At 43.1% G+C, this 27,220-nt stretch overlaps 2 protein-coding genes across 7 annotated transcripts; one reads left to right on the top strand and one right to left on the bottom strand.

Moving 5' to 3' along the window:
- Positions 1–266: 266 nt before the first annotated feature.
- Positions 267–17,943, top strand: YBX3 (Y-box binding protein 3). Its single transcript, XM_083859326.1, has 9 exons — positions 267–582; positions 4,490–4,553; positions 6,227–6,260; positions 10,945–11,034; positions 11,693–11,815; positions 13,437–13,528; positions 15,863–16,034; positions 17,061–17,161; positions 17,579–17,943. Exons 1-8 carry the CDS (start codon positions 351–353, stop codon positions 17,124–17,126), a joined length of 873 nt encoding a protein of 290 aa, XP_083715452.1. The 5' UTR covers positions 267–350; the 3' UTR covers positions 17,127–17,161; positions 17,579–17,943.
- Positions 13,546–24,598, bottom strand: SYCE3 (synaptonemal complex central element protein 3). Of its 6 annotated transcripts, XM_083859328.1 has the most exons (6): positions 24,326–24,598; positions 23,791–23,899; positions 22,766–22,912; positions 21,849–21,898; positions 19,613–19,764; positions 18,089–18,260 (listed from the first exon to the last, which is right to left on the bottom strand). In XM_083859328.1, coding segments are annotated over exons 2-6 (459 nt in total). In that variant the 5' UTR covers positions 24,326–24,598; the 3' UTR covers positions 18,089–18,259. The 6 variants fall into 6 exon arrangements, with proteins under 6 accessions (XP_083715456.1, XP_083715454.1, XP_083715453.1 ...); XM_083859330.1 differs by lacking the exons at positions 18,089–18,260; positions 19,613–19,764 and adding an exon at positions 13,546–14,795 and having other exon boundaries at positions 24,326–24,596; XM_083859327.1 differs by lacking the exon at positions 18,089–18,260 and having other exon boundaries at positions 19,401–19,764.
- Between the last annotated feature and the right edge of the window lie 2,622 nt (positions 24,599–27,220).

The raw sequence follows: 27,220 nt of genomic DNA, 5'->3' as shown, positions 1-27,220 counted from the left end.
CCCATTCCATGCCGTCCCGCGCCATTCAATTTTATCCCATTCCGTGCCGCGTCATTCCATGCCATTCCATTCTGTCCCATGCCATGCCATTCCGTGCCGTGCCATTCCATCCCGTGCCGTGCCATTTCATTCCATCCCGTGCCGTGCCATTTCATTCCATCCCGTGCCGTGCCCGCCCCCCGGGTGCCGCTCCCCGGGCCCCGCCCCTCCGGCGCGGCTCCTTTAAATGCTAATGAGGCGGCGCACCCGCCGCGCCGGCCCCCGCTGACTCTGTTAAAACTTCGGCGGGGCCATTTTGGGGGCAGTAAGACCGAGCGCGGCCGAGCACCCAACACCCTCCGCCCGGCACCATGAGCGAGGCGCCGGAGACCAGCACCGCCAGCCCCACCGCGCCCGCCGCGCCTCCTGTCCCGGCCCCGGCCGCCGCCGCCCCGCCGCCCGCGCCCGCCGCTCCGGACGCCGCTGCCAAGAGCGCCGCCGCTCCGGGTGCGCCCGTCGCCGAGGCGGCTCCCGCTGCCGCTGCCGCCACCAACACCACCGCAGCTACAACAGCGGCGGCGGAGTCGAAGAAGAAAGTGCTGGGTGAGTGTTAGACCCCTCCAGGTCTTGACTCGGCGGCGGCGCACCTGCAGCGGGGCGGGCAAGGGGGTCCGGAGATGGGCTCCCCCCCCGGCGGTGAGTCAGGCCGGGCCGCCTCCTCCTCCTTCTCCTCCTCCTCCCCCGAGGGCCGGGGGAGCCGCTGGGCGCCGGCCGTGACGCGCTCGGGAGCTGGGCGGGAGCCCGTGTGTGTCTCATGGGGCCGCAGCGTGCGGGACAAGCGAGAGCGGCTCGGGCTCTTCCCGGCACCTGCCGGCGGCGTCTCCGCCGGGAAAGGCTGCTGGAAAAACCCTGTGTGCCTCTCCTTGCTGTTAACGTCCTGGCAACAACTTTTCTGTTCGTAAAGAATAGTTTTAGTAACGCTGTCTGGTTTAGTGGAGTTTGTTTTGCTGTTTTTCTGGAGGGGCGGGGTTTAGTCGCTACTTTATTATCGGTAAAAAGGCGAACGAAATACTCTGTTGCCATCCCTGTGCTCACGCCCGGTGCGGAGCAATTTTTCCTTGTGGGTAAATAGGATCAACCTGTTGAAAAGGACAAGATTTCAGTCTGCAAACTACTGCCGATAGGGGTGTGCTAACTGTGTCACTTCCGAGGGTTTCGTAAAGGCGAAGTGGAAGCTGACTTAGAGAGTAGAGTCCCAAATTTCTATCCGTAAAGAGCGCTGCTTTAGTATTGCTGCCCGATTTAGTGGAGTTTGTTTTGAGTTTGTGTTTTTTTTTTTTTTTTTTTTTCTTTTTTTCCTGGAGGGGCGGAGTTTAGTCGCTACTTTATTATCAGTAAAAAGGCAAATTAAATACCATGTTGCCATCCCTGTGCTAAAGCCCGATGAGTAGCAAGTGTGACTCTTTTTCCTTGTGGTTAAATAGGATCAACCTGTTGAAAAGGGCAGGACTTCAGTCTGCAGACTGCTGCCGATAGGGGTGTGCTAACTGTGTAACTTCCGAGGATTTCATAAAGGCAAAGTTGAAGCTGACTTAGAGAGTAGCGTCCCAAATTTCCTTAAGGATACACAGAAACCTTTTCTTCTGAAGGGGAAGACTGAGGTCTTGATGCAAGAAAGAGAAGTCAGGTAAAGGATTTCTCTGGAGTGGAGTTAGGAAGAAGTCTAGTGAGACAGAGATCTGAGGCACAGCTCGTGTGATTCTTTTTTCTCCCCATTACCTCATTTGTCAGTAATTAGTACACAGGATTCAGCACATCCATATCTGCTGGTGTATCTCACTGCTTCTTGCCTTAATGTGGCTTGTTTCATTCCTGGTAGTGTTTTTACCTTGTTCACCTATTCCTGTTGCTTGGAGAGAAGGAATGGGGAGAAGTGGAGGTAGAAGTGCCTTTCCTGAAGTAGCAGGAAAATGAAAACTAGCCTGGTGATGGTTTTGTGAAATGGCCTTATGGCTTGGCAAGCTTTTTATTAGGAATGATGAGGAAAATGATCACTGTAAATGCTAATTGAAAATGGGCTTATGTTAAAATCCACCTCAAGTGTTCCTGTTAATGGTTTCTTGCTCACTTAAGCCTTCTTTTACAAAGATCCCGTTAGAAGCAAAGTCTTATGCTTGCTTGGGGCATCCAAATGTCTGACTTCTAGGAATATGGGTAAAGGTTACTCAACTTTCTCTTTTCTCCTGGTCACAGGAAGCTTTGGCTCTCCTTGTTAAAAGGCTATTTTGTCGTGGGTAGGAGTGGCTGATGATTGTTTCCTTTGATAGCACCAGAGTACAGCATCTTGTAGAAATATGTGGGCTTCTCCTTGCTGGTGGGATGTACGTCAGCACTTCGACTGCCTTCTGTGACTCATCAGTTTAACTGGTTATTGTGTTTTCCTCTGGGCTCGTCCTCCTCCTTGCCAGACTTCCCTGCTCAGCCTTACCAGTGACTGTGCCATGGATGTTCAGTGTCACGCTGTTGGCTGAGGCTCTTTTGGCCCACAGTGATACTTTTAGGGAAATAGTATTGCCCTAGCACACTGTCTTAGGGGGAATGCATTGGAACAATGCTGTTTTTAAACAGTGTGCATACTCCTCTACTTAGCAGCAGCCAGCTGGCCACAGAGTGAGTTTTGACTGCCTCTCCTTCCCCAGCCTCTTGACCCCTCTGAGGGTTTTTGTCGTGCTCCCTAGGTTTCTTCCTAATCTGGCTGAAGTAGGCTAACAGATTCCAAAGCTGTTTTGCAGGGGAGGGAAGGGATGATATTGAGGCAAGCAGAGGTGCTGGCATTGTTTCTCAAAGCAGGCTGAAACCTGCAGGGACTGTTGGCACTATTTCTGTGCTCCCCCATCCCCTCCTGTTGGTGTGTGTGAGTGCAGAGAGCTCTTGTAGCCAATGCCATTGTGGCAGCAGGAAGTGTCTGTGTGTGGTGATGTCTCTATGAGACTAAACCTAGAAGCACAGCTGTAAATACTGGTGCTGGACACTGTTTACTGAACCAGTGTTGGGCATTGAAACAATGTTTTTTCTGTTCCAGTAAACAAGAATTCTTGGTAATGTACGTTGTGCTAAGCGGAGTCTTTTTTTCTAGGTGATATCTCAGTCATGTTAAGGCTTTGCTGCTTCTAAATGAGAACATTTCCTGCTAAAAAGTGTACTAAAGGAGACCAAAAACTCAACTTCCAAAAGGGCAATGAGAGAGGGCCTGTTATTGATAGTAATAACAGTGCTACAGTGCACTGCTGTTGTCAGATGTTGTTACTTGAGGACAAGATTCCATGACACCCAAAGTCTGTCTGGCTCTGTCATCTCCTTGTGAATATTTAGAGAAGAATACAGGTGTAGAGTAAATGAAGATAATAATTTACAGCGTGTTCTTGCCTCTAGCAGAGTGACTTGGACTTCTAAACTGGAGATTCTCTAGTCTGTTTTCCTTTTAATTGCCTCTTGGGTTCCTGCCACCCCCAAAACACCTATGTGAGGTTTTTAGCAAGCAGTCATCTCTAGGTGACTAGACCCTTTTCCAGTAAGGACTGCACAGGTTGCTTAGGCAGTTGTAATCAGGCTTTGTTAACAAGTAACAGCTCTTAAATTACAGAGTTTAAGACTCTCCTGTTACTGGAGGTTTGAAAAGTACAAGTTTGTGGTGTCCATCCAGCTGCTGTGAGGGAAGGAGGGGTTGAGCTGCCTCCTTCACTGTCAAGTTCCTCCTACACATTCCTGTAAGTTGGAGAAACAGGTTTTGTCAGGTCCTATAAGACACTGCAGTGTGGCTTCTAAGTAGATGCTGTTTTACTGTTGAGACAGGAGCTTGCCTTGATCCTGAAAGTCTTGGAACATCAAGCTGGTCACCTTGTAACTAAGCAATGGCAGATTACCTTAGCAGTGGCAGTACTAAAACCAAAGAAAAGTCTTGTGGGGTCTTACTTGGTTAGTGAGATGCTGACAATGCAAGAAGGAGCTTTTCCAGAATAAGGATGTGCTGCCTGTCCACTTGAGAGGGTTGCACAGTACTTGATATTGCTTCTTTGGGCAGTTCTGGTTTCCAAGGAAGAAAGAAGGGTAACTGTAAGTGGAAGAGAGGAGTGTTAAACAGCTTCCTTCAGCTATATTTCATGTCCAGCTACTAACCTAAAGAGAACTGCTGAGTGGCAGTGGGTTTTCAGCTTGGCTGCCTATTTCTGGGATATGAAATAAAAAAAAAAAAAAGGAATGGATGGTCAGTTTGGAAAACAGAGCTAGGTTTTGTGCTCTGTGGTAAACCCTTGGCTGAAGAACAGTGTGTTAAAACACTCTGTCTTGTTGCTGCATTAGAATGACCTGAAGTGGGAGATGAAGGCAGACTTTGAGTGTTGACGGAACAGGATAAGTCTGGTAGCAACTTCATATGCAATTATAGAAGTATTTACATAACACTCTTTTACTTCCTTATATTTTAGATTAACTTCTGTGATTTTCTTTCCAGCCACCAAAGTTCTTGGCACAGTCAAGTGGTTCAATGTCAGAAATGGATATGGCTTTATCAACAGGTATGTTTAAATTCTGAGAGTTGTATCAATGCTGTGCTAGGACTGGTAATACACATGATAGGCCATGTGTTACTAATTGCAACAGAGACCTCAGCACCTGACTACAAGTTCATGCAGCTGATAGTCATCTCAGGCCAGGCACTCAGCAAACTCTTTTTTGAACACCTCAGCCCCAGTTAAAGATTATGTGTATGGGGAGAAAACAGAAAGGGTCAAACTCACTACAGATTTGGTCTGTTACTTGTTTCTCGTGTTTATTTCTACTGCACCCTGAATGAGCTGCATGTTCTTTAGTGACTGCCTGAGAAAGGTAGGAGGATGAGGGGAAATACTTTGGTGTAAACTTCAAGGGTTAACTGATTGGTGAGAATACCTCCTGTGGATACTCATGGAAATTCTTTGAGAGTATCCCACTGAAAATATGCCAGGCCTGGGTTTCATAGAAATTCTTTGTATCTTTTGGTTTTTTCCCTCTTCTCTGGGTACAAACAAACCTGTGAATAGCACTGAGAATCCAAACAGCTGTAGGTGAGACTGATCATACTGCAACCTCAGGTGCAGAAGACCCATGCTTGTAATTTACCAGAGGAAACTCCGGCTTTTAAGGCTGAAATATCTTTGGGGTTGAGGGGCTTAAGTGTCTTGTGTGCTTTCTTGAGCAATGAAACTGCTGCATGCTAAACACTTGTCTTCCAAAAAAACATACCTGGTGAGCTGTTAGGTGGATTTGGGTGAGTTGGACAGTGCAGAAAGGGGCAGAAGACCCCACACTGATGGATCTGAAGCCAGTAGTGGTGTGGTACTATTCTCAGTTTCTAGAAGTTATTCTCCAGTGTTACATAAGCCTAGAAGAAAAGTTTAAGTGAGGAAGTCCTCTCAAATTCTGTACTAGCAGTTGATGTAAGAGCCTTCACCTGGCTGTGGTGCAGCAACTTGTTAGCTTTCTTTCTTCCTAACATGGAGTCTACTGTTTCAATCCAGGACAACAAATTTGGGATTATGCATTATCTTCACAAACTCTTTGACCCACCTGTTCTGTTTGCTGAGGAGGAATTGAGTGACCAGATGGCAGGGCTTATGCTTTTTTTTTATTGTGTGGGAACACAGATTCAAGGTCTCAGACTTATCTGTTTTGCATGTGGAAGCCTGAGCTGTCTGGCCTAATCCAGAAAACCTCACGTTCATGTCTGGGTCCTCCTGCTGTGGACTCTCCTGACACCTCTTGTGCCTGGTTGCTTTGAGTTTCACTGAAAGGAGATCTCTGTTAACAGCTGTGGCTAGTCCTGTCGATAGTCTTGTTTGACCTCTGTGCTCACAGCTCAGGTTGCAGTCCCTCTGGAAGTGTTTTTCAGGAGTTAGAGTAGTGAAAAACAAGCAGTCCAGTCATCAACTCTGCCCTGCATAAAAAGAAAACACTGAATGTTTGCCAGAAGATTACAGAGAACCTCCCCTGTCCTCTCAGGCTCTTGAGGGCCCTGGAGTCTTTTCTGTTCTCAAGCAAATGACCATAGAAGTTCAGAGCAGGGTTTTGGTAGCACAGCTTGGACAGAATGGATGGAATTCAGGGCATGTGCTACAAGCTGAGAGAAGGAGGGTTTCACTTGAAAAGCCAGGAATTTCTAGTTAAGTCTCTTTAGTCTGAACTCTTATGACTTCTCACTTTCTTTTCACAGAAATGATACCAAAGAAGATGTGTTTGTTCATCAGGTAAGACAGCAGTAATTGTGCTTAGAGATGTGTACTATGATAGGTTTCTAATGCAGCTTCTTGCAATAGCTACCCAACTTTGTCCTGGCTTCTCAGAATATTTTCTGCATAAACTTGAGTGGATTTTGTGTATATTGAAATTTTCAGGGAGAAATATGAGGTGGTTTTCCTTCTCTATGAAGGGCTAGGTATTTCAACCCTTCTTAACCCTTTTTTGTCTGCTCTAATCTGAACACTAAAGGTGTTTTTTTGGTGTAGTTTTTGTTTGGTTGCTTCCCCTTGGTAGAGATGACTCCTCTGTGAATACCTTGCCACTCTTGTCTGTCCTTCCCCCTATTTCCTCATGGTCCTTGTGCCTTTTGTTTCTTCCTACCTTCTTCACTTGCAGGTCTGTTCTGTCTGCCCTCCCTGGTATTGGAAAGTGATCTAGTCTGGCTCTTGACCAGCCTGGGTTGCCATCAGCTGTTTCTGCACGAGACAGCTGCTCTCAGGCAGGAGAGGAGAGAGGCTGTGTGCCCGAGCAGAGAGAGCTTGCCCAGAGGCTTGTTGTTGGCCAGCTTTCCTTGAGCTGTCAGGAGACTGTTCTAAGTTTATACTGGGACTCTCAGGTTGCAGGCAGATAATGGCAAGACAGAAGATGCTGTCTCTGTGCTGATGTCACCTGGTTAGTTGGCTTAGATCTGGTTTTGCATCATTCACCAGGAACTGCAGTCTTGCCCCTAGAGTTTGTCCCATATAAAATGTCTGCAGGTTCATGTGATCTTTTGAAGCATTGACTTTCTCTGTGGCTTAAGTGACAGTATTTCTGTCAAATGTAACCAGGAAGTTTGTTCCCAGAAGTGATCACTGAGAATGAGGATATGTGCATGACTTTAGCTGATGAGTCAACACCGAGAGTTAGTTTAGTTCTTGTGTCTTGATGACTAAGTAGTGGTAACTGTGGTAACAGTGGTAACTGTTTCTCTGGGTCATAGGGTGCACACCCATTATCTGGAGCTGGAAGGGATAAACCTAGTGCCTGTTATGAGAGAAAATGGTGTTTGGAAGTCTGCACAGTACCTGTTCCTGGTTCAGCTGGTGGGCTTGAGAGCAAGAGCTGTCAATGCATATACTGATTTTTGGTGGTCATTTTCCTTCCTTAGCAGCCCATGCTGTGGGCATGCTGACCCTTCTGTGTCTGATGGATTATGTCCAAAAGAGGGTGAGAATTGTTCTGGAAGAGAAACATGTTCTGGATAGGCAGCACTGCCTTAAAAACAAATGAGGTTTCCTTGATACTTGTGAGACAATATCCTGGAAAATGGCTCTTGTGCTGATGACAGATAACATGGGTCAGTGTTGTTCTGTTTGCCCAGCTGAGACCCAAACAGAAAGCTTGTATTATATGTGCTGTTTTGTCTCCTTTGCCTGTAGAGAACATTATTCCCCTAAGTGTAAACTGGTATGTGTGTGTGGAGAGGGGTGGGCACTTCCCATCTCCTGTGCTGAAGTCCTTTTGGGATGAGCAGAATTGGTTTTGTTTTCAGAAATACCACATCATGTTCAGGCCTGCATGAGATTAACCCTCTTGGCAGGCCAAGCATGGCAGAATAGATACTCCTAGTGCTGCTCTGGCTTAGCTGCAGTGGGGTGTTCCTCATCCTGTACACGGATGTGCTCACTCCCACATCCTGGGACGTTCTGGCCAGAGCTCCTGATGGGCCATCCAACCAGGGAATCAAATCCATGCAGTGAGCAAGCATCCTGCTTCGAGCACTGATAGTGCTGCTCTGCCCCTCCCCTCGTGTCTGGGAGGGGCTGGATTACATTCCTAATCCCTTCAGAATAAGGCTGACCTGGTTGAATAGATACAGCTTCTCCCTGCCTCCCCTGCACGCATCTGCAGGGAACGGGGCTGATCTCATGATTGGAATGGGGGTTAGTGCTCGGTGTCTGGCTATTGGATGCTATTTATAACTAGTACAGATTAAAATGCTTTTCTTTTTAGGGCATGCATGGCTTGCTTTGAGTTAACCCTTTGTCTTGCAGGGGCCCCAGGCAGCGGTTTTTTTTTTTGGGAAGGGCAGTTCTTCACCTTGCATCCCTGTGTGGTTGGCTGGTGCAAGGTGCTGTCCAGGGCAGTGTGTCAGTCAGCTACAGGTGCTCTGCCTCGTGGGCTGCCTTGCAATTCAAAACAGGAAAAGTGTCAGAAGCCAGAGCAGTTACATTTAATTAGGTAGAGTTTAAATCAACGAGCTGTGAGGAGGAGTTAATCTCTTTCTCTTCACTTGGCTGGATTGTGTTGATCACACACAGCTTGGACTACCTGCACCCAGAATCAGTGTGCCAAATCTTGGCTGTCACTGGAACAATGCTGGATGTGCTGATGATTTGGGATGAACATATGGAAAGAGCTCTTTCAAACAAGAACCTGAACTAGCTCTGGAGGCTCTTCTGGCTGCCTGTTCATCAGTGTTCCCACTGGGAAAGGAGAGCTTTGTTGTTGAGTGTTGTCTGTTAATATGAAACATCTGTCTTCTGAATCAGAGAAGCTGGAGCCTGCAGGATGCTGGTAAACAGTAACAGGGAGGATAATGCTCTCTCCCCTCTGGATACACAGAGTAAAAGTCTTTTCATCAAGCTTAGAGCTTAAGCTTGTTAGAAGCTTATTTCAGCGATGTGTATCTGCAGCTGAAGCAGTAAAGCTGTGGAGTTTCTGCTTGGATTTCTAGGATTTACTCGAAGTTGTCCTGATTGCCTTTATAAAACAAGCTCCAGCCTACTGCAGCCTCTACCTCCTGTTGGTTATTGCCCATCTGGATTCTTGAAGTTTCTGCCCATAGAGCTGGGAACAGAACATGTGGAATACTGTTGCTTTTATCTTCCATTATGCTTTTTGAAGGATATTTGAGGAGCTTCATCATTCTTAAGTGTACCCTCTGCTGGAAAAGAAATTTGTTACTCCTTTCTTCTTTCCTCCAGGGAAGGAGTTTGAAATACATCTTATTGACATCTCTATCACATGCAAAGCACAAGTCTTACAAGTTCTAGTCAGTTGTTTCAGTACAAATAATACAAAATCATTAATTTTGCTGCAGATTAAGGGTTTTAGTACTAGTATACAACATTTCTGGAAAAGCAAACAATTCTATCTAGTTTTTAGAAATGGACAGTTACAGTAAAAAGTCAGCAGAAAGCAAACAAAGTTGTTTGAGATAATTGTGGAGTCTCTGCTTACTAAAGTAATTCCCAAAAGAATTGGCCTAAACAGCTCATTCTGTTTCAATATTACAAAATCCCAAACCTCTTAGGATGTTTTTACTTTGATAGTAATAGTTTGTAGTCTTGCATCCTTCCTCAGGCTGTTCAGGGATGCTGCAGGACATAGGGAAAAGTATGGCTAGTCTGGTGCCTGAAACACAAAGGAGATTTATTCAGCAGCAAGGAAAATGGGTTTCCTAGACTAGTCAAGATAAGCTTTAAATGGAATAATTTTTTCCTTCAGCTGGTAACATTTTGGGGCTGTTGTTGACTAAATATTGTTGCTATGCAAAGGTAGCAGCTCCACTGATGGTCATTCTGCAGTTTTCCTAAACTGCAGACAGATAGGAAAACTGACTCTTCTGTTTCTGCCCTACATCTCATTTCTTAAGCCGGATTTATGCCTTGTGTTTCCACGTGTGTCTCTGCTGGCTCTGCACCTCCCTCCTTCCTGCTAACTAAAGATTCCCACACCAGAAAACTTGATGTGAATTGGTCTTTAATAATCTAATGCTAGATAATAACCTTTGAGTAAGAAAATAGGTACTAGATTAGCTTGTACAATGCATGTCTTGGTGTTTTCCCCCTGGCATCTTGCAGTTTGTGAAGCCTTGCCTAGTGAACAGACCATAGGCTTGCCTTGCTAACAACTTTTTGTGGAGTCCTAGAAATACTCCACAGAGTAAGAGCAAGGTGTTTGTAGCTGACAGGCTGAAAATTGCTCCAGGAGGTTTGTGTGTTTCCTGTGAGTCTGAGGAGGTGTACAACTGGCTTTGTTCCAAACTCATGTTGTTATTTTTATACAACAATAATAGTATTATTATTCATAGCTATTATTGTAATACTTTGGGGTTTCTGTCCAGGAGATGGCTGAGATTGCATTTGTCTTTTCTGGTACTATTCCTGTGTTATTACAGACTCACTTAGTATTTGGGGTCTTATTTACAGTGCTTAGATAAAATGCTAATTTGTGTTACAGTAATTCCTTTCTAGTTACTATGACTTGCCATATAGTTGATGCTTCTCCAGAAATGCTTTGGGTCTTGAGCTCTGTTTAGATGGTCTACAGCTCTCCTAATGACTGAAGGCAGGGGTCACACTTGCTGCTAGGGCTGCCTTGGTACAGCGTGGAGGAGATCAAACACTGAGTATGAACTCTGTTCACACAGAGATTTGTAATAATTTATGTATTCAGTGTGCTGGACAGAGCAGATCCTAGGGCAGCAGCTGATTTATAAAGTCATAAATAGTGAGAAAAGAGGAGACCTTGAAGTGATTATTGGTGGGCCTGTGAAATAAGAGATATCTGTGTATTTGAAATCCCTTGTGTGGTGACTGTTCTGGTGTGTAGCAGAGAAATCCTGTCCTTCCCTCATCTGTGAAGCTATGAATGTGAAAGATAAGTAATGTAAAATAATAGATTTTAATCCATTTTCCTTTCAAGACGGCGATAAAGAAAAACAATCCACGGAAGTACCTGCGCAGCGTTGGCGATGGAGAGACTGTAGAATTTGATGTGGTCGAGGGAGAGAAGGTGAGAGATCATGGAGCCTCAGGGTGTGGTCCAACACCTGAGATAACATCACACACAACTTCAGCTGTGTGTCTGGTGTTTCTGTCTGATGTGTTAGTCGCTGGGTTGGTGGCATTCATGCAGCTTTTCTAGGGGAAATTGTTTTTTAAAGGCTTCATCAAGGGATCTTTCTAGATGTGTATGAAAACTACTGGGAAACTGTATCCTAGTGCTTCTAGAATCTGCAGTTGTTACTTGAGAGAACATTTGGCGCCTACAGCCTGCCCAGTAATTATTAACTAAGGCCCATATTGCCCTGAACAATTTTTGTTGGAGTCTGGTAGCTTAATAACTGTACGAACTTTCAATCTCCTTATGCTTCTATTTTCCTGAGCATTTTTTTGAGGGTTATTTTTTTTTTTGGTCAGTTCCTTCTTGCTTCCTCTTCTGATAGGAAGGAATCCTATCACTGAATAGAAATTCAGTATCTCAACTCATGATGATATCCCTTAGTTAAGGGGTTGGGAATAACAAACCTCCTTTTGCCTCGTGCAGGAGAAAGGAATCACCGTAGCTTGGAATTTATGCCAAAAAAAGCCTCTTTCCAGTTTGGTCTCCTCCCTGTAGCTGGTTGTCCTTGTCTCACACCAGCCTGGCTGCCTTTCTTTTGTCCTTTTAGGGTGCAGAAGCAGCAAATGTCACTGGTCCAGACGGAGTCCCTGTGGAGGGCAGCCGTTACGCCGCTGACCGGCGCCGCTACCGACGGGGATACTTTGGCCGCCGCCGGGGCCCCCCTCGGAGTGTGAGTGCAAATTCCCTGCATTGCCACCACCACACACAGCACTGACAGGGCTGGTCCTCACCTGAGGCACTTCTAATCATGCCACACAGGGCTAAGGAACTTGCAGGTTATGGTGTACAAGGTGTCTCGACAAAAGCAGAACAGATTGGTGTTGCAAAGTGGAGAAGTGTGGTGATGCAATCCCTACACCTCCAGCAGGTGCTTCCAAATAGGGGAAAGGGTCTCATTTTACCTTTTGACATGTTAAGAAGTGAGCTGGAAAGTTCTGTGGGTTTCTCTCTGTAATTGGCTCGGAGCCAGCCCAAAAGTGTAGTTTGGACCCTGGAAAAATTACTCAAAGACTGTTGTTGTTCTCATTGGGCCAAGGGCTGAAAATCCCACCTAAGCCCTTAGATATAAAGTAGAGAGAACAAAGGAGCTCCATGCTTCTCACATTTCGAGGTGCTGTAGCAGCAAGGAGTTTGTTTCTGCTGTGCTCGGCTTTGTTGTTTTGCATTTTGTATTATTTTCCATCTTTATTAAAACCCTTTTGATTTTTCAAGGCGCCCGCAATCAGCTGTCTTGCTCATTATTATAGTCACATCTCTGCAGGGTGTGGGTTAAACCCATAGAGAAGTCCTGTAAAGCTGTCATGAACTGAGATGAGTTATTTTTTTGAGTTCTGAGTCTCTCAATTATACCTCGACTACTGTCAAATACTATCTGTTCCTACTATCTATCCTAGTTCCTTTGGATGTTTAGTTATCTTGAACAGTTTTATACATGAGAGAGCATCACAGAGGATTGTGGGGTTTTTAATTGTGTATGGTCATGGTGATTAAAATGGCTGTGGAAGGGAATGGGAAGGACACTTTTAAGGGCTGTCAGGAGGCTACAGCTTCTGCTTCCTGCTGGATCAGATGCAGAAGATGCACTGCTCCTTCTAGATATCTTGTTAAATTCCTTCTTTTTAAAGGGAACAATAGTGCACAAGGAACTGTGAGTCATGTAACATTTTATAAAAGAAACATTACTGATGGCTGGCATTTAAAGCACAAACAAATCAAACCAGAAAAAACACCACCCAAACCAACATGCAGCTTTATCAATTAACAACTGAAGGGAAAAGATAACCACTGCATTTCTGAAAGATTGAAAAGACTGTGTAGAAAGAGTGCTAGATGTGAGGTAATACAATTTTTGTATCTTAAAATTTCTTGATATTTTTGTGGGGGTTCCTTGTGGAATGGGCTTTGTGTAGAAGGTGAAGTGGTCTGTGGCAAGTTTCTGTGTGATGTCTTTGTTGGCTTTCCAAACACAGATTTATCCTGATCAATAGCTGCCTCTCCATAACATGTACCCCTTACAGTGCATTTCATGTAGTGAAATGCAGTTAATATGTATCAGAGAACACCTTCTTAGTCTGTGAGGAGCAGGGGCAGCTCCTCACAAGAACTGATGGTTCTTGTTTTGTCCTCATCTTAACTTTGCCCAAATTTAAGCCTTTTGAGAATCTCCTGCTCCTTTTTACCCAATATGCTGGGGTTTCTCTACTGATACACTGTTTTTGGGGTTTGCATTCAGGGTCCTGGTCAATATACTGCCTGTCAAATGCAACTCTTCTGTTTTCTTTTGGTAACAGGGTACTGAGGGAGACATCAAGGATGGGGTCACAGAAGGAGGACAACTCCAGCAAGTGCACAGGAATCCTACCTACCGTCCCCGCTATCGCAGGTCTGTGAGTTCCTCAGATGCTTTTGTGTTCTAGACAGGCTCCTAAATGTGGGAACACATGTGCAAATGGTAGGGATAGTGAGGAGCACTTTAATGGCTTGGAGAAATTTGTTTAATGTGCTTGTATGTTCAGAATCATAATGGCCCAGAAAGGGCAAAGAATTCTTAGCATCCCATTACTTCTCACAACTGAGCAGCATATTGGAGTGAGTTGCAGTGTCCACGTCCTCCCAGCTGAACACCCTTAATTTCCTGGACAAGTAATGAACCAAGTCCTTGATCTGGGGCCCTGCTGGGGGTGCTGGTGGGTGGAAACTGTGTGTGAGCTTGTAAATGTGGTGTTGCAGCCTAGAAAGCCACTCATATCCTGGGCTACAACAGGAGCTGCATGGCCAACAGGCTGAGGGGGAGATGACTGCCCAGTACCTTAATGGGGCTTGTAAGAAAAATGGGGATAAACTTTTTAGCTGGGTCTGTTGTGTTAGCATGAGGGGTAATGGTTTTAAGCCAAAAGATATTTAGAATAAATGGAAGGAAGACTTTTTTGACTATGAGTGTGGTAGAAGACTGAAACAGTTTGCCCAGAGAGGTGGTAGATGCCCCTTACAAGATCAGGTTGGATGGGGCTCTAAGCAACCTGATCTAGTTGAAGGGGGTTGAACAAATGACCTTTGAAGGTCCTCAAGGAGCTGGTTTGTCTGCCACTCACTCAGTTGCCCCTCATCATATTGTCCTTGTCTATCAAGTAGATTATGAAGTCAAATTCCAACACTGAATTTAGAGATGAGCTATGAAAATGATGTAATCCCCATTTTTTTCATGTGCACATCTGTTTGAAAACAAAAAGTAGGAGGTGAATAATAGTGCAGGAACAACTATTATTATTATTCACAAGCTGAATTTGATAGGGATAACAAGATTCTTAACTGTAATGGCTTGCCTGTTCCATGCACAACAGATCCATCCTTTTGGAATCTGGGTCTAAAGCCACAAGCCTTCCACCTCTACTTTGAGCTTTGCTGTTGATGAATATTCATGTTCAATTTTGGCTCCTTTATCGAGGACTGTAGGAAAGGGGATACCATTGATGCTTGTTGGCATCCAAGCTGAATAAACTTAATTCCTGAAAGTCTTCATTAGTTTTGGGCAGTCAGAGAGAGCACCATAGCAAGTCCAGTGAGGCTTTTGCACGTCATACGGTTGAATCACAGGCTGAGTAACTTGTCCATGACTAATGGAAACTTGTGATTTTTCTGATGCAATTTTCCTGTGAGAGGAATGATATATCCTATCAGTGGACCATGCTTCTGTTTGAATTCATAGGTGTTGCTTTTGTTTCCAGGCACTAAATCCAGTGACACTGGCACTTTTGTTAGGTTCTTTTGATAAAGCTAAATTGGTTTTTGGGACTAGGTAGCTGTGGATTAGCTAATGGGAACTGGGTTTTGGCTGTGTTTTTACAGTTTATAAACATTATATATTATACTAGAAATGAGGTGAAATGCTCTTGTATTCATCAAGAACTTGGACTTGATAGCTTAGTGTTAATGAGATCCAGCTCACCTGTGATAGGTGCTTTTCCTGATTGGTTCAGAGGGGCAAGATGAGGCAAAGAAAAATGATCCAGGAATGGTTTGCAGGTAGAAGTGAGGAGGATTGCAAGGACTGCACCATTAACTAGGAACAGAACTGGGCTGTTATGGAGCCATGCCAAAGCCAGCTCAGCCCAATCAGCCTCTGTGGCCACTACTGGCTTGTTTCTTCTGCTAGGCAGCAATTCAGAGGGGCTAACTGCATCTTCATTGCAGGATAGACAGCAGAGTATGGTGACACAGCTTCAGCAGTGAGGAGACACCCACTTCCCTTTCTTTCCTTTCCAACCATATGCCAGCCAAATCCCAAAGGGATGGTTTGCTAGCACTCGAAACTGTTGAGGATGATACTTGGTTACAGGAGGTTTTGCTGGGCTGAAATTACTGTAGTTTAACCTTTCTTGGGCTTCTTTCATATTTAACTGTTGCTGTAGGATATGAAATGAATGACACGTGCACAGTCAAGTTGTCAGGGTAAAAAGAGAGAAGTTTGTTTTTTCACTTCAGTTTATACAGATTTTGGACAATGACTATGGACTGGAGGATGAGGTTGCCACCTCTCCAACCACACTGGTCAAACTAGAAGTCTATCAATTGTCCCTCCTCAAGAGAGGAATGATAAACAAGAGGGACACTTACAATAATATTTACATGAAAATCTGTGGAAAAACTTCACTACAAAAACGGCAAACATCAGAAAAAGATCAGGGCAACACTTAACACCTCTCTGTGCTCCTCTCAGAGGGCCCCCTCGCCCACGCCCTGCCCCGGCGACAGGAGAGGCTGAGAACAAGGAGAACCATCACGAGGCCAACGCCATGAGCCAGCAGCCGCTGCGCCGCGGGTACCGGCGCCCCTACAACTACCGGCGCCGGCCGCGCCCCGGCCCCGCCCCGGCACAGGAGGGCAAAGAGGTATAGACACCCCGCACAGAGCCAGGAGCGCCTTCCTGGGGGGAAAGGCTGCGGGAATTGGGATGGGGAAGCCTGGGGAAGGCTTTGGGGTGATCACGGTGTGGCCTTCCGTTGCCTGAAGGGAAGGATGAAATACTGTTGCAAGTGCCTGGAGTTGACAGGACGAGGGGTGATGAGTTAAAATTGAAAGAGAGAAGGTTTAGAATGGGTTTAAGGAAAAAGGTTTTTTCCCTGTGAGGGTGGTAAGGCCCTGACACAGGTTGCCCAGGGAAGCTGTGGATGCCCCATCCCTGGAAGAGTCCAAGGCCAGGGTGGATGGGGCTCTGAGCAAGCTGGGGTAGTGAAAGGTGTCCCTGCCTGTGGCAGAAGGTTGGAGTGAGGTGATCTTCAAGGTCCCCTTCCAGCCCAAACTATTCTATGATTGTATGTAGCAGAGGTTTTACTGGGGTGAATGCCCAAGACCTTCTGCCCTGTGTGAGTTTTTAATAAATGTCTTCATGTGCTGGTTAAGTCTGACCAAATCTGATGCACTGATTTCCTTGCCTGCTTCTTCTGACCCTCTTGGAGAATAAACACCTTATCTTAAAAGGAACCAGTAGTGGGATAGGGATTGCTTCTGGATAGTTCCTGATTGGGGTCAGACTGTAACAACTATTTTTGAAGTGGAAACACTTGTATTTTCCCACTTCCACAAACCTTAATTCTGTATGTAGTATGAGAGATGAGTTTGAAAGCTCTATGTCAATTTCCTGAGCTTTTTGAACCAGGTATTTTCAGGAAACTGTTCACAACTGCAGATTCTACTTTGAGGGAAGGTTTTCTCATTCAGTGTCTACTTCAGGTGTTCTCTCGACAGAATCTTCTGTGTAACACTCAATTACAGGAAATACACTAAAATTTCATATTTTCTGGAGATTCCTTTTTCTTGATGGTTTTAAAAACCCGCATTATGCTGGCTGTACCACTGAAGAGAGGAAGGGTGTGGAGGTCAGCCTTTGCCTATAATAAGAGTTTGTTGTGTCTCAGACAAAGGCGACTGAAACACCTGCTGAAAATCCTGCTCCAGTGACAGAGCAGAGCGGTGCTGAGTAATGTCCGGCTCCCCAGGCACCTTCACCATCTCTCAGGTAAGGAATTTGGACAGTTCCTGTTCTCCAATGGAAGTAGTGTTTATGCTTCCAGAATTCTGGCCACATTCCCTTATGTGTGGCTTCATATTTGTGATAAGCTCTGAGAGTGCTGCAGAGGCAAACCAAGATGCTGCTTTTCTCTTCTTTCTCCCCTCTGCCTTTTTATTTGTCACAAAAAAAGTTTTGCTTTATAATTGATTTCTTTTTTTTCCAGGAAGCTCTCTAAGTCTGTATAGTAACAGCATCTGCTGATAAGTAATTTTATTTTAGGGAGATCCTCATTATGGACAGGATAAGGCAGTTGTGCTTATCCTGCCTGTTATAACTCTTTTCATTTGTCTATTCATCTTGTCTATTTATTGAGAAAGTGAAACTTAAACTGCATTTTTTTCTTAACATTTGGCTCTTCAACAGGTGTCCTAAAGTACAACTCAAAAGTAACACCAAAGAAACACGCAAGCAATAAATTGTCAACAGTGATGACGAAAGCAAAGATTTGAAATACCAAAATGTAAGAGAAAATTTACCAGCAGCTGAGATCCAGGGAACGCCTACAAGATAAATGCATGAAGAGAGAAAGAGAGTGAGATTCAGAAAGAACAACCTCCCTAGTTTCAACAGCAACTGTGGGGCTTTTTGTTTTTTGGGGTTTTTTTCCCTAGAATTTTCACTGTTTTGCTAGTATTGATTTTTCAATTTTTCTTTTGGTATCAAACTGAAAAAGGGAAAAAAAACCTACCAAAGAACTAAATTTGAAATAAAATGCTTTTTTTATTGGATGCTGGTGCTAAACCTCCCAAGTGTGAGTTTTTTTCTTTTTCTGTGCCAGTCCTGTTCACTGCAGGACACGGGGAGGACAAAATACCGCGTTCCTTGTTAAGATCTATTTGAAACTGTGCAGCATGGGTGACGTTCCTCACAAATAAAAGTGATTTCAACTACCAAAAAATCTGCCTTTAGTCTGTTTATTAATGTTTGATTTTAAAATAATTATTTTAGTCTGTTGATTCAGCATTTTTGTGTGAAAGAGAGCTGCCTCTTTGGTGTGTCTTGCTTGAGCATGGTTAGGTGGATATACTTTAATACAAAGCAACTCCTGCAAAGAAATCACAAAACAGAGTTGTAACTTACACTGTTCCCTCTGTTCCTCTGGCTCTAATGATGTTTAATGGTTGAGTTTTCCTGTTACTGTCTCATGGCAGGAGTTTGGGGGATGTGGACTGAGTTCCTGGAATGTTTTTTTTTTTTCCTCCTCTGTTTTGCTAGGCTTTTGTGTTCTGTAAACAGTAGAATCCAAGTTTTGAGACTTTGCTCAAGAAGGACACTGGTGTGGTAACTACCATTTTATCCCAGCTTCTGTTCTGAATAATGTTTGACTGGCTTCTCCACTCTCTTACTTCAAAACAGTGAAATCTCTGTACCTGCTCCATCTCATGCTAATGAGCAAACTACTGAACTTTAATATATATTATATTAGTGGGGTTTTTTTAATGTTCTTCCCTCAAACTTGGGTGTCTGCCAGGTGTTATCAGTCTGCTTCCAGCTGATTGAATATGGGTGCAGATCTCGTGTCCTTCATTGTTTAGCCCGGTGTTTCTCACGCTCCTGTCTTGCAGCTGCTGTTAGCCAAACCTCAGATAAGTGCATTTGTTCCTCAAACAAACATTCCTGTTACTCTTCAGGAATTAAGCAGAAAGTTGCAGGGCATAATTGCACTCAAAAGCCCTTTGCTTTCAGTTTCTGGGAAGGTGAGGAAGGGCCCTTGGATCCTGCTGCCTTTTCCTTGGGAAGAAGGAGGGTGGGAAAAGGCTTAGTGGGGCCTGAGTTGCACTGCTGACTGAATTGTGAGGGATTAGGAACCTGTTTATGAGTTATGAAGTGAAAACCATAGGCTTGGTTTATTTAGAAGACGAAGAAACATGTCAGTTTTGACACAGAATAAAATGCAGTAAGAGAAAAATATAAGTAATGGTACCTTTTAAAAATTCTTAAGCAGGATAAATCTTGTTAGGCTTAAATATTGGAGAGAAGTGGATAATTTCACCATAACAAGCAGATGCAAGATATTCATAAATACTGAGATGTTACTGCAGAACTTGTAATAAAAACTACTTGAACTCCCTTCAACAGGTGTTTTTTCCTTGAGGGATTTGACAGACTAAGGAGAATTTTCTTTATCTCTGCAAAAATGTAGGTCAAATGGAATCAGGTTAACAAAAGTACTTAACTAGCCATCTTTTTTTTTTTTTTTTTTTTTTTTTAATGAAGAGAGAAAGTGAGGAAGAGATACAAGTAATGTCTTAGCATTGAGTTCTATTTGTTCTGTCCTGCCTCTAGTAAGAATGTTTTTATAAAACAGAAGCCAGTAACTGACATAACCTACTTCATCACTTAATTCCCTGGTTATGAAAATATCAAATTAACTCCAGCAAAGTTTAAACCACTTACTAAAAATTACATTTTAGATGTCTTGGGCTGTGCATAAATTGTTCCTTTGCTAGGCCACTTATGCTCTTGTTAGCTGAATTCATTAGGGAAAAAATATAAACCTGGTGCTCAATAACGAGGGTCATTTCTCTTGACAGCTGGTGCCTGTGTACCTGTAAATAAGACTGTGGGTTATTTGCCTCAAGCAGAATTTCAGATGAGAGCTTAGGTTGTGTTGTGTTGGTTTGGTTTCTTAAAAAACCACGTAGCTCCATGGATTTTCTTACAAGAGTAACTAAAGTGCTGCAAAAACCTTTCTGTCTGGGGCAGTGTTGCTGCTGTGGGAGAACTACACAGGTGCAACAAGTGCCTTGGAAGTAAAACACTTTCTGTTGGAAAAAAACTTTGGAAATAAACCCTGTGCTCCATCATTTGCTGTATGGGCTGTGAAGTCAGCTGTGATGTCTGACTCTGTCATCTGTTGTGGCTTTTTTTTTTAGAGAGTCTCTTTGCAGATCCTGAATTCAAAGCCATGGCTTTAGATGTCTTTCTCCTGGTTTGGCTTTTTGGAGAACCAAGGAGCCTTCAGCACCACTGTGATTCTGCAGAGAGAAAGTCCATGCTCTGAAATGCTCAGAGTTGTAGGGAAAAGCATCTGCACGAGCCAAGTAGCAGTTTTGGGATCCTTCCTCAGGTGTAAAGGGTATGAGAAGATTTTGGAGGTCATATCAAGTAAGTGGTAGCTTGAACTTTCTATTTTGTGCTGTTTGAAATGAAGGAGAAAGGCTGCTATGATTGAATTTTGAGTCCTAGAGCAGGACAGTGATGCACTGAGCAGAAAATGGATCTTGACTTAATACTACCAGCTGATGAGATGAGTAATTAATATCTTGAGGTCTTGAAATGTAATAGGAAAGACTCAGAGCTTCATTATATTTCCTGACTAATGTCAAAACACATTTTTCTTCCATGTCTGGCTGTAAGTTTTGACTTGTAAATGGTGACATGAGTAGGACCACAAAGGTCCTTAGAATTAATCAATTACACACTGCCATTTTCATGCCAGTAGTGCCTATGGGATACAGTTCTTGTACAGAAAAAAAAGAACATTATTTTAATAGTATGTGTAAACAGAGGTGTTACAGATTCAGTTTCAGGGAAAATTGAAATTTTGAAAATATGCTTAAATGTAAAATAGCTCCTATGGATTCTTGTGCCTCTGTCAGATAATCTGAATTGGGGGTATAATGAAGAAGTGAAGGGCAGTAGTGGTAAATTAAATAAATATTCTAAACAGAGCTCTAAGATGTGTTCTGACAAGGTCAGGATGCCTTAATGGATGTGTGAAATATTCCCATTTCAGTCCCCTTTCTGTTGTTTTATACTGGAGAGAAGAGCAGAGTTCCAACCATCAGAATTACACAGAAGGCTCTGTACGAGTCTCATCTGTTCCTTGGTAAGAAATTGTCAATGGAAACTCTAAAACAGAATATTGGAAACATTTATGTCTCCACTTGATGGCTCTTGGATAGGTCACTCTTGGGCATCAGCCTCTTGACTCACTGACAGGTGCAGTGCACAGCTAAGAGCAGTAAATTTCGCTGTGCCATGGATGGTGAAAGCCCTGCAGTGTCACACACCACAGAACTGCTGACACTTCTCATCACAGAAAACGGGCGCTGGGGAGTTAAGAGATGTCAGCACTCCAGTTTACCGGCACAGTTGTGTGAGCACTAGATGGGGCTGGTATTCCACTTACTTATTTCTGGAAATTCATGGACACGCCCCTTGGTCAGGAAATAAAGGTGTTACAGTGTCTGGGCTCTGCTGCAGGCTCTAGCGGGGCTGGAATAGGGTAGATGGTGGGTAATAACCCAATAAATAAAGGAAAAAAACAGCAAAAGAATAAATACCTTGCTGCATAGTTTTTCTAGGAATAAGCACTGCTGCCTATCCCTAACTTTCTTCTTGTAATCATCACGTAACTGGGAAGAAAATCTTTGGGAGAAGTGAAGACCTACCCATGGGAAAGTCAAGTGTAGAGTTCAAAGTTTGTTCTTACATTTGTACCTCTTGAAATACTTGGTGCCATTAAAAAAAATCCAGAAAAACAAAATTAAGTTGCCTACACATTTTTTTACTTCAGTGCATAAACATTCTGTCTGAATTTAGATCAATCAATCTCAAAGAAATACACAGCCTAAAAATTGGCAGCCTTTCAGGGATCATTTAGTTGTGATTTAAATCATTAAATTACCTCTTCACAGGAGCTGGAGATGGTCTCACTTGCTACATGGTGCTTGCATTCTAGTTAAAAGAGACTGATTTTAATAAAAGGGAAGATCCTTTAAACTGACTTCCATCTCTGATAAATTACTCATTTACCTATAACCAAAAGCCACAAGGTGCTGCTCTTATCCTGATTAAAAAAGTAATTTTTTTTGGTCCTTTTCTAATATTGCACAGTAAGAACATATGGAGAGAAGCATGTTTTATACCATGGTTAGTTTGGTTTCTGCAGCAATGCCACCACACACACTGCAGTCTATAATGGCAAAAGAAATTTATTTCATGCCACCTTCAGATGGTTTGAGAGGAACAATCTTTCTGGTGAAACCAGTTCAAAGAAATGGTTAAAAATCTAATGAAGAAGATGAATCAACTACAGATGATCTATCTAATGAAACTCTCTAATTGAACACCTAGATGATAATCCTAAATAAAACCAACTCTATATCTAGAATTTCACCTGTGTTGCATTTGGGAAAATAAGCAATTCAGTTTTCTTTGAAAGGTATGGGCTGGTCCTCTAGAGCAGCCCCATCCTCTCAGTTTGTTCAGGGCTCAAAGAATTCCAGTTATATTGACCATGGAGTGAGTATGATCTTCCAGAGAAAAGGAGCAGAGGGTGTGCCAATTGTGTGTACAGACACTGCAGGGATCACTGAGGGAATTGTGCAAATACACCCATTGCTACCTTTTACCCTCTTTATGGGTAATCTAATTAAAATACTTCCACAGACCTTCACAAATAAGTAGCTCTTAGCAAGAGGAAGCAAACCCATTCCCCACTGTGCCTGTGAAACCTCCACAGCTGGGAGAAAAAAAGGACCTGAGTGATTTTTCCTGGGGATATATGACTGAATCCAATTCACTCCTTTTTTTGCCCTTCACCTCTAGATTCCATGAGCACCTCTTGCCACTTCTTCTCCACCTGCTCCTTGCACATCAGGAAGGCGTTTTCCAGGCGCTGCAGGGCGTTGTGCAGGGCGGGGTTGGTGTGGGTGGGCACACAGTCGTAGGCCATCCAGGCTGCATGCACTGCAAACACAGCAGCTTTTAGCTTCTGGCCAGGAAAAAGGCAAAGGGCTGATTCCATCAATAAATAAATTCAATTACCAAAGTGAATTATTGTCAGAGAAGGCTGGAAAATAAAATGGAAATCGCCGACAGTAAAACTCGAGATTAAATAGACTGTTCAGTATTATTTCTTTATAAATGCCTCAAAATAGTTTATAATGTAAATTATGAGATGGGGATGGACACTTCACCTAGAAAATTACAACAAAACAAGTGATCAAATGGAAAAGATCAAGAGACTGTTTTAAAATATATGAATATTATATAAGGAATCCTCCCTCCAGACCAGTTACAGCTTCTGGTAGGTGAGGAAGGGTAAGATCAAGGAGACTGCAAAAAAGAGATTAAATACTTTAAGGACAAGTAGTGAAATTGATCTTGAAATGGTCAGTTACCTAAATAATGAGATTGATTTTGAAATTATGAGTATCTGATAAAGCTGAGCAGATTGTTTTAGCACTTATCTACTAAACTTATGCAATTTCCCTTTTGTTTTACCAAGAATTCACTATATAGTACACTGAGCTGAGAAGTGATATATATCAAATTTTCACAATTAGTTCTCATTTTATATACTATATTTTAATAATTGTACATTAAATACATTAGTAGTGTTTCAGTTTTTAGCCATCACCTATTGCTTTTTAATTCTGAGCCATCTGAACCACCTAAATTATTTATATGCTTTTTCACAATTTAAGAACACAAGGGCATTAGTTGATGGTGATTGTTTTAATTACGTTTCTATCACGCAGAAGTTTACAGAATAAATATAAAAAAAATAAATCTTCAGTGTCTTTAGTACAAAAATCCATATCATTCTTGATAAAGACCTGTACCTGTTAGTTCTTCCATTTTCTCCAGAAGTTCCTCCATGTCTGTTTCAAAGTTCTGCACCTTGTTTCTCCTGTTATCATAATTTCCTTCCTGGGATTCTGATTCAGCCATCTACAAGGAAAACAGGAATTTCCTACTTTATTCTACTCTTAAAGTGAGTTGATTTTCACGATTGAGACGAAATAACATTGCAAAAAAAAAAAAAAAAAAAAAAAGTATATACATTTTAGATTTATATGCAAATTCAGCAAGAATCTGACCTTAAGGTTACTGGTCATCCTCTGTATGCTGCATATTATATATTATAAAACTAGAGTTTTAGACCCTCAGTGTTCACCGAAAATCTGACACAAAGTGTTGCCTTTAATTTCCTTTTCTGAAAACTCCCAATGGATGGGACAGAAGAGGTTCAGTGTAGTGACTTTATATATCACAGTGTATAGGTTTTATCCTGTGATTTCTCAGACTCAGTGGGTCTGAGAAAGCTAATGAGAGTTAATGAGAGAGTTAAGAACCCTGTTTTCTGAGTTTTATTACCGATAAGTGCGGAAGGAACGCCGGGGGGGCGCGTAATGCGTTTTACACCGGTGCCAAACCTCAGGCGCTGGGGCGTCCCGAGTGTCACTCCACACAACCAGCTAAAACTGAGGTTTAAAGGGGGCAGCCCCTTTATCCTGGAGCCCTCGGAGAGCCCAAACCCCGGTGCTTTCCCCCACCATGGGCGCCTTTCGGCCGCCGCCGGGGCCGCCACCCCCGGGGGGCGCCGCCGCCCGTCCTCTCTCCCTCACGGCCAGAGCGGGCGGCGACGGGACACCAAACATCGCCCGCCCTTCCCGCCCGCCCGCGCTGGCGAGCTCGGTTGATTCCGTGTTTCACGGAAAAAAAGCGCTCGGGAGAGTTGGGCGGGGCGGAGCGGCGCGGTTGGCTTTCTGAGGCGGCGGGCTGTGCGTTTATTTATAAACACATCCACAGATGGTGACTCTGCCACCTCCCATTCCAGTAGTTTTTCGTTTTTTCGGTAAAAAAACTTGTGAAGTAAGAGAGTTGTGGATGCCCGTCCCTAGGGGTGTTCAGGGTGGGGGAAAGTGGCTCTGCCCATGGTGAGGTGTGGGAACTGCAGGTCTGTGAGGGTCCCTTCCCAAACTCCTCTGTGATTTTATCATCTTTGCATCATTAAAAAAAAAAACAAAAAAAACCCCAAATAAAAACAAAAAAAACCCCAACCAACCAACCAAAAAGAAACAAAAAAACCCCCCAAACCCAAACAAACTCCCCCCAAAAAACCCCAACAAAAACCAAAACCAACCAAAACAAAACAAAAAAAATCCAAAAACCCCCCAAAAAACCCCCAAAAAACCACAAAAAAATTCCCACCAAACCAAAAAACACCACAAAAAAACCCAACCCCCCAAAAAAAACAAAAACAAAAAAGCCCCCCAAAAAACAAAAAAAGCCCCACCCCAAATCAACCAAAAACCCGTAACAACAAACTCACCCCCCCAAAAAAAAACCAACAACAAAAAACAAACAAAAAAACCCTCAAAAAACCCCAAAAAAACCCCTAACCAACCAACCAACCAACCAAAAAAAAAAAAAACAAAAAAAAAAAACAAAAAACAAAAAAAAAAAACAAAAAAAAAAAAAAAACAAAAACAAAAAAAAAAAACCAAAAAAAAAAAAAAAACCCCAAAAACCAAACAAAATAAAAACCCCAAAAAAGCTGGAGAAGCTGTTTGCAGGACTAGGCAAAATCAGGTTAGAATTTTTCTGGGGAAAGAGCTACAAGACTCAAAGTTTGTCAAGAGTTAATAGATAGGAATTACCTGGTTTATAGCAGAGTGAAAATCAAACCCCATTTCTGAATTGTCTGTGCTCCAAGTCATGTCCCATTCCAGATCAATATCCAAAACTTGAATAGTTTGGGCTGTTTCTTGTTACCCTTCTTCATCCACACAAACACAAACTTAGTCCTGTTTTTAAATTATTTGGTATATTAGTATTTTTCCTATGCAGCAGTCTTGCTCATCTCTTGAAATCACCTCTCATTTCACTGCTGAATTCATCTTCAAAATAAAATTAAGTATTTATTCACCTGAGTTGCATGAATGCAACTTTATCAGAGAGCATTGTGTTGCTAAAGTTTTGCAGGTATTCAAAAGCAGCTGAGTAAAATCCATGAATAGAGGAAGTGCTAGCAAATTACTGGACCTTCAGCTGGCTGATGAAGATTGATGGCTGGTCTTTAGGTCATTTCAGTTTTCTACTTTATTTCTTTTCATATGGTGCTACCTTTGGAAGTTTTAAAAAACAAATACTGCAGGGCTGAAGTGAAAATCACAATAGAATTGCCATTAAAAAAAATAGGCTTCTAAATTTTCTTGATTAAGAAAACCTGCTGCCTTGAGAAACAAAGCTCATGAGGCAGAGAAGACGCTTGGGATAATGATGGGAGGTTTTCCTTCACTTTCTGTGATCATTTCTGTGCTGTGCCATGTTGTGTTTATCTGCAGAAACTACATCAAGGGTGTTTGTCCCAGAAAAGTGCTGCCCATCCTCTGCATGGCCCCTTCCCCAGCCACATCTTGTTCTTTCTCACAGTGTGGTATTAACAACAATCCTTGGTTGGTCCTGCTGTTGTTTGGGACTTACACATTAGCCCCTTCTCTTCTGAGTTTTCACACCTCTGTGGGTTTAAGTTGACCAAAAGATGAGTCACAGTCTATCAGTTCTAAGCCACAGTTTTAAGTCTTATATTAGAATGTGAAAACAAGTCAAGAAATTTACTGCTTAGTCCCAGAACCCATCTTAAAGCTGTGGTACAGCAGCTGTATGTGGTTAACATGGTTTCTAGGTGTGCTACAGCTGTCTTGGAGATAAAGAAGATGGAAACTGTAGTTTTAACTACCAATCTGCTGCCTTTCAGTGTGCTTAATCATAAGGAAAAAGCAGAGAAGGATAGAGGGTGTTCAACAGGCAATGTTTTCTTTGTGGATGCACATACAATACAGGACATAGCAGGAAAAGTCTGTTTGTCACAGGACAATAAATTACTTCTGTCACTTCACTAAACACGGGGATAGGCTTGTTGGTGAATGAGGAGGATTATATAGGCTGAAGTCTGAACTCTGAACCATTAAAATATCTTATCTGACCAGTCAGACTGGGAGCACAACAGAGACACTGGTGGGGGAAATTAAAAGCTGCAGCCATTGCTAGTTTTGTATATGCTTACCCTGAATATTTAACCCTGTGCCTTTCACACTCTCTTCCACAGTGGGGAAGTGTAGAAACTGAAAGGAGGAGGAAGATTTTCAGTTGTCATATTTTTAAACAGAAATCCAAATAGGTTTTCCTCCAGGTGCCCTTGAGGAAGGTGCCTGTGGAATGCAACTCATTTCAGTAAGGAACTCATTTAAATAAGGAACTGTTATT

Source organism: Zosterops lateralis (genome assembly GCF_965231275.1).
Source record: "Zosterops lateralis genome assembly, chromosome: 4".
Taxonomy (NCBI): Eukaryota; Metazoa; Chordata; class Aves; order Passeriformes; family Zosteropidae; genus Zosterops; species Zosterops lateralis.
This window is presented reverse-complemented; position numbering and strand designations above follow the sequence as displayed.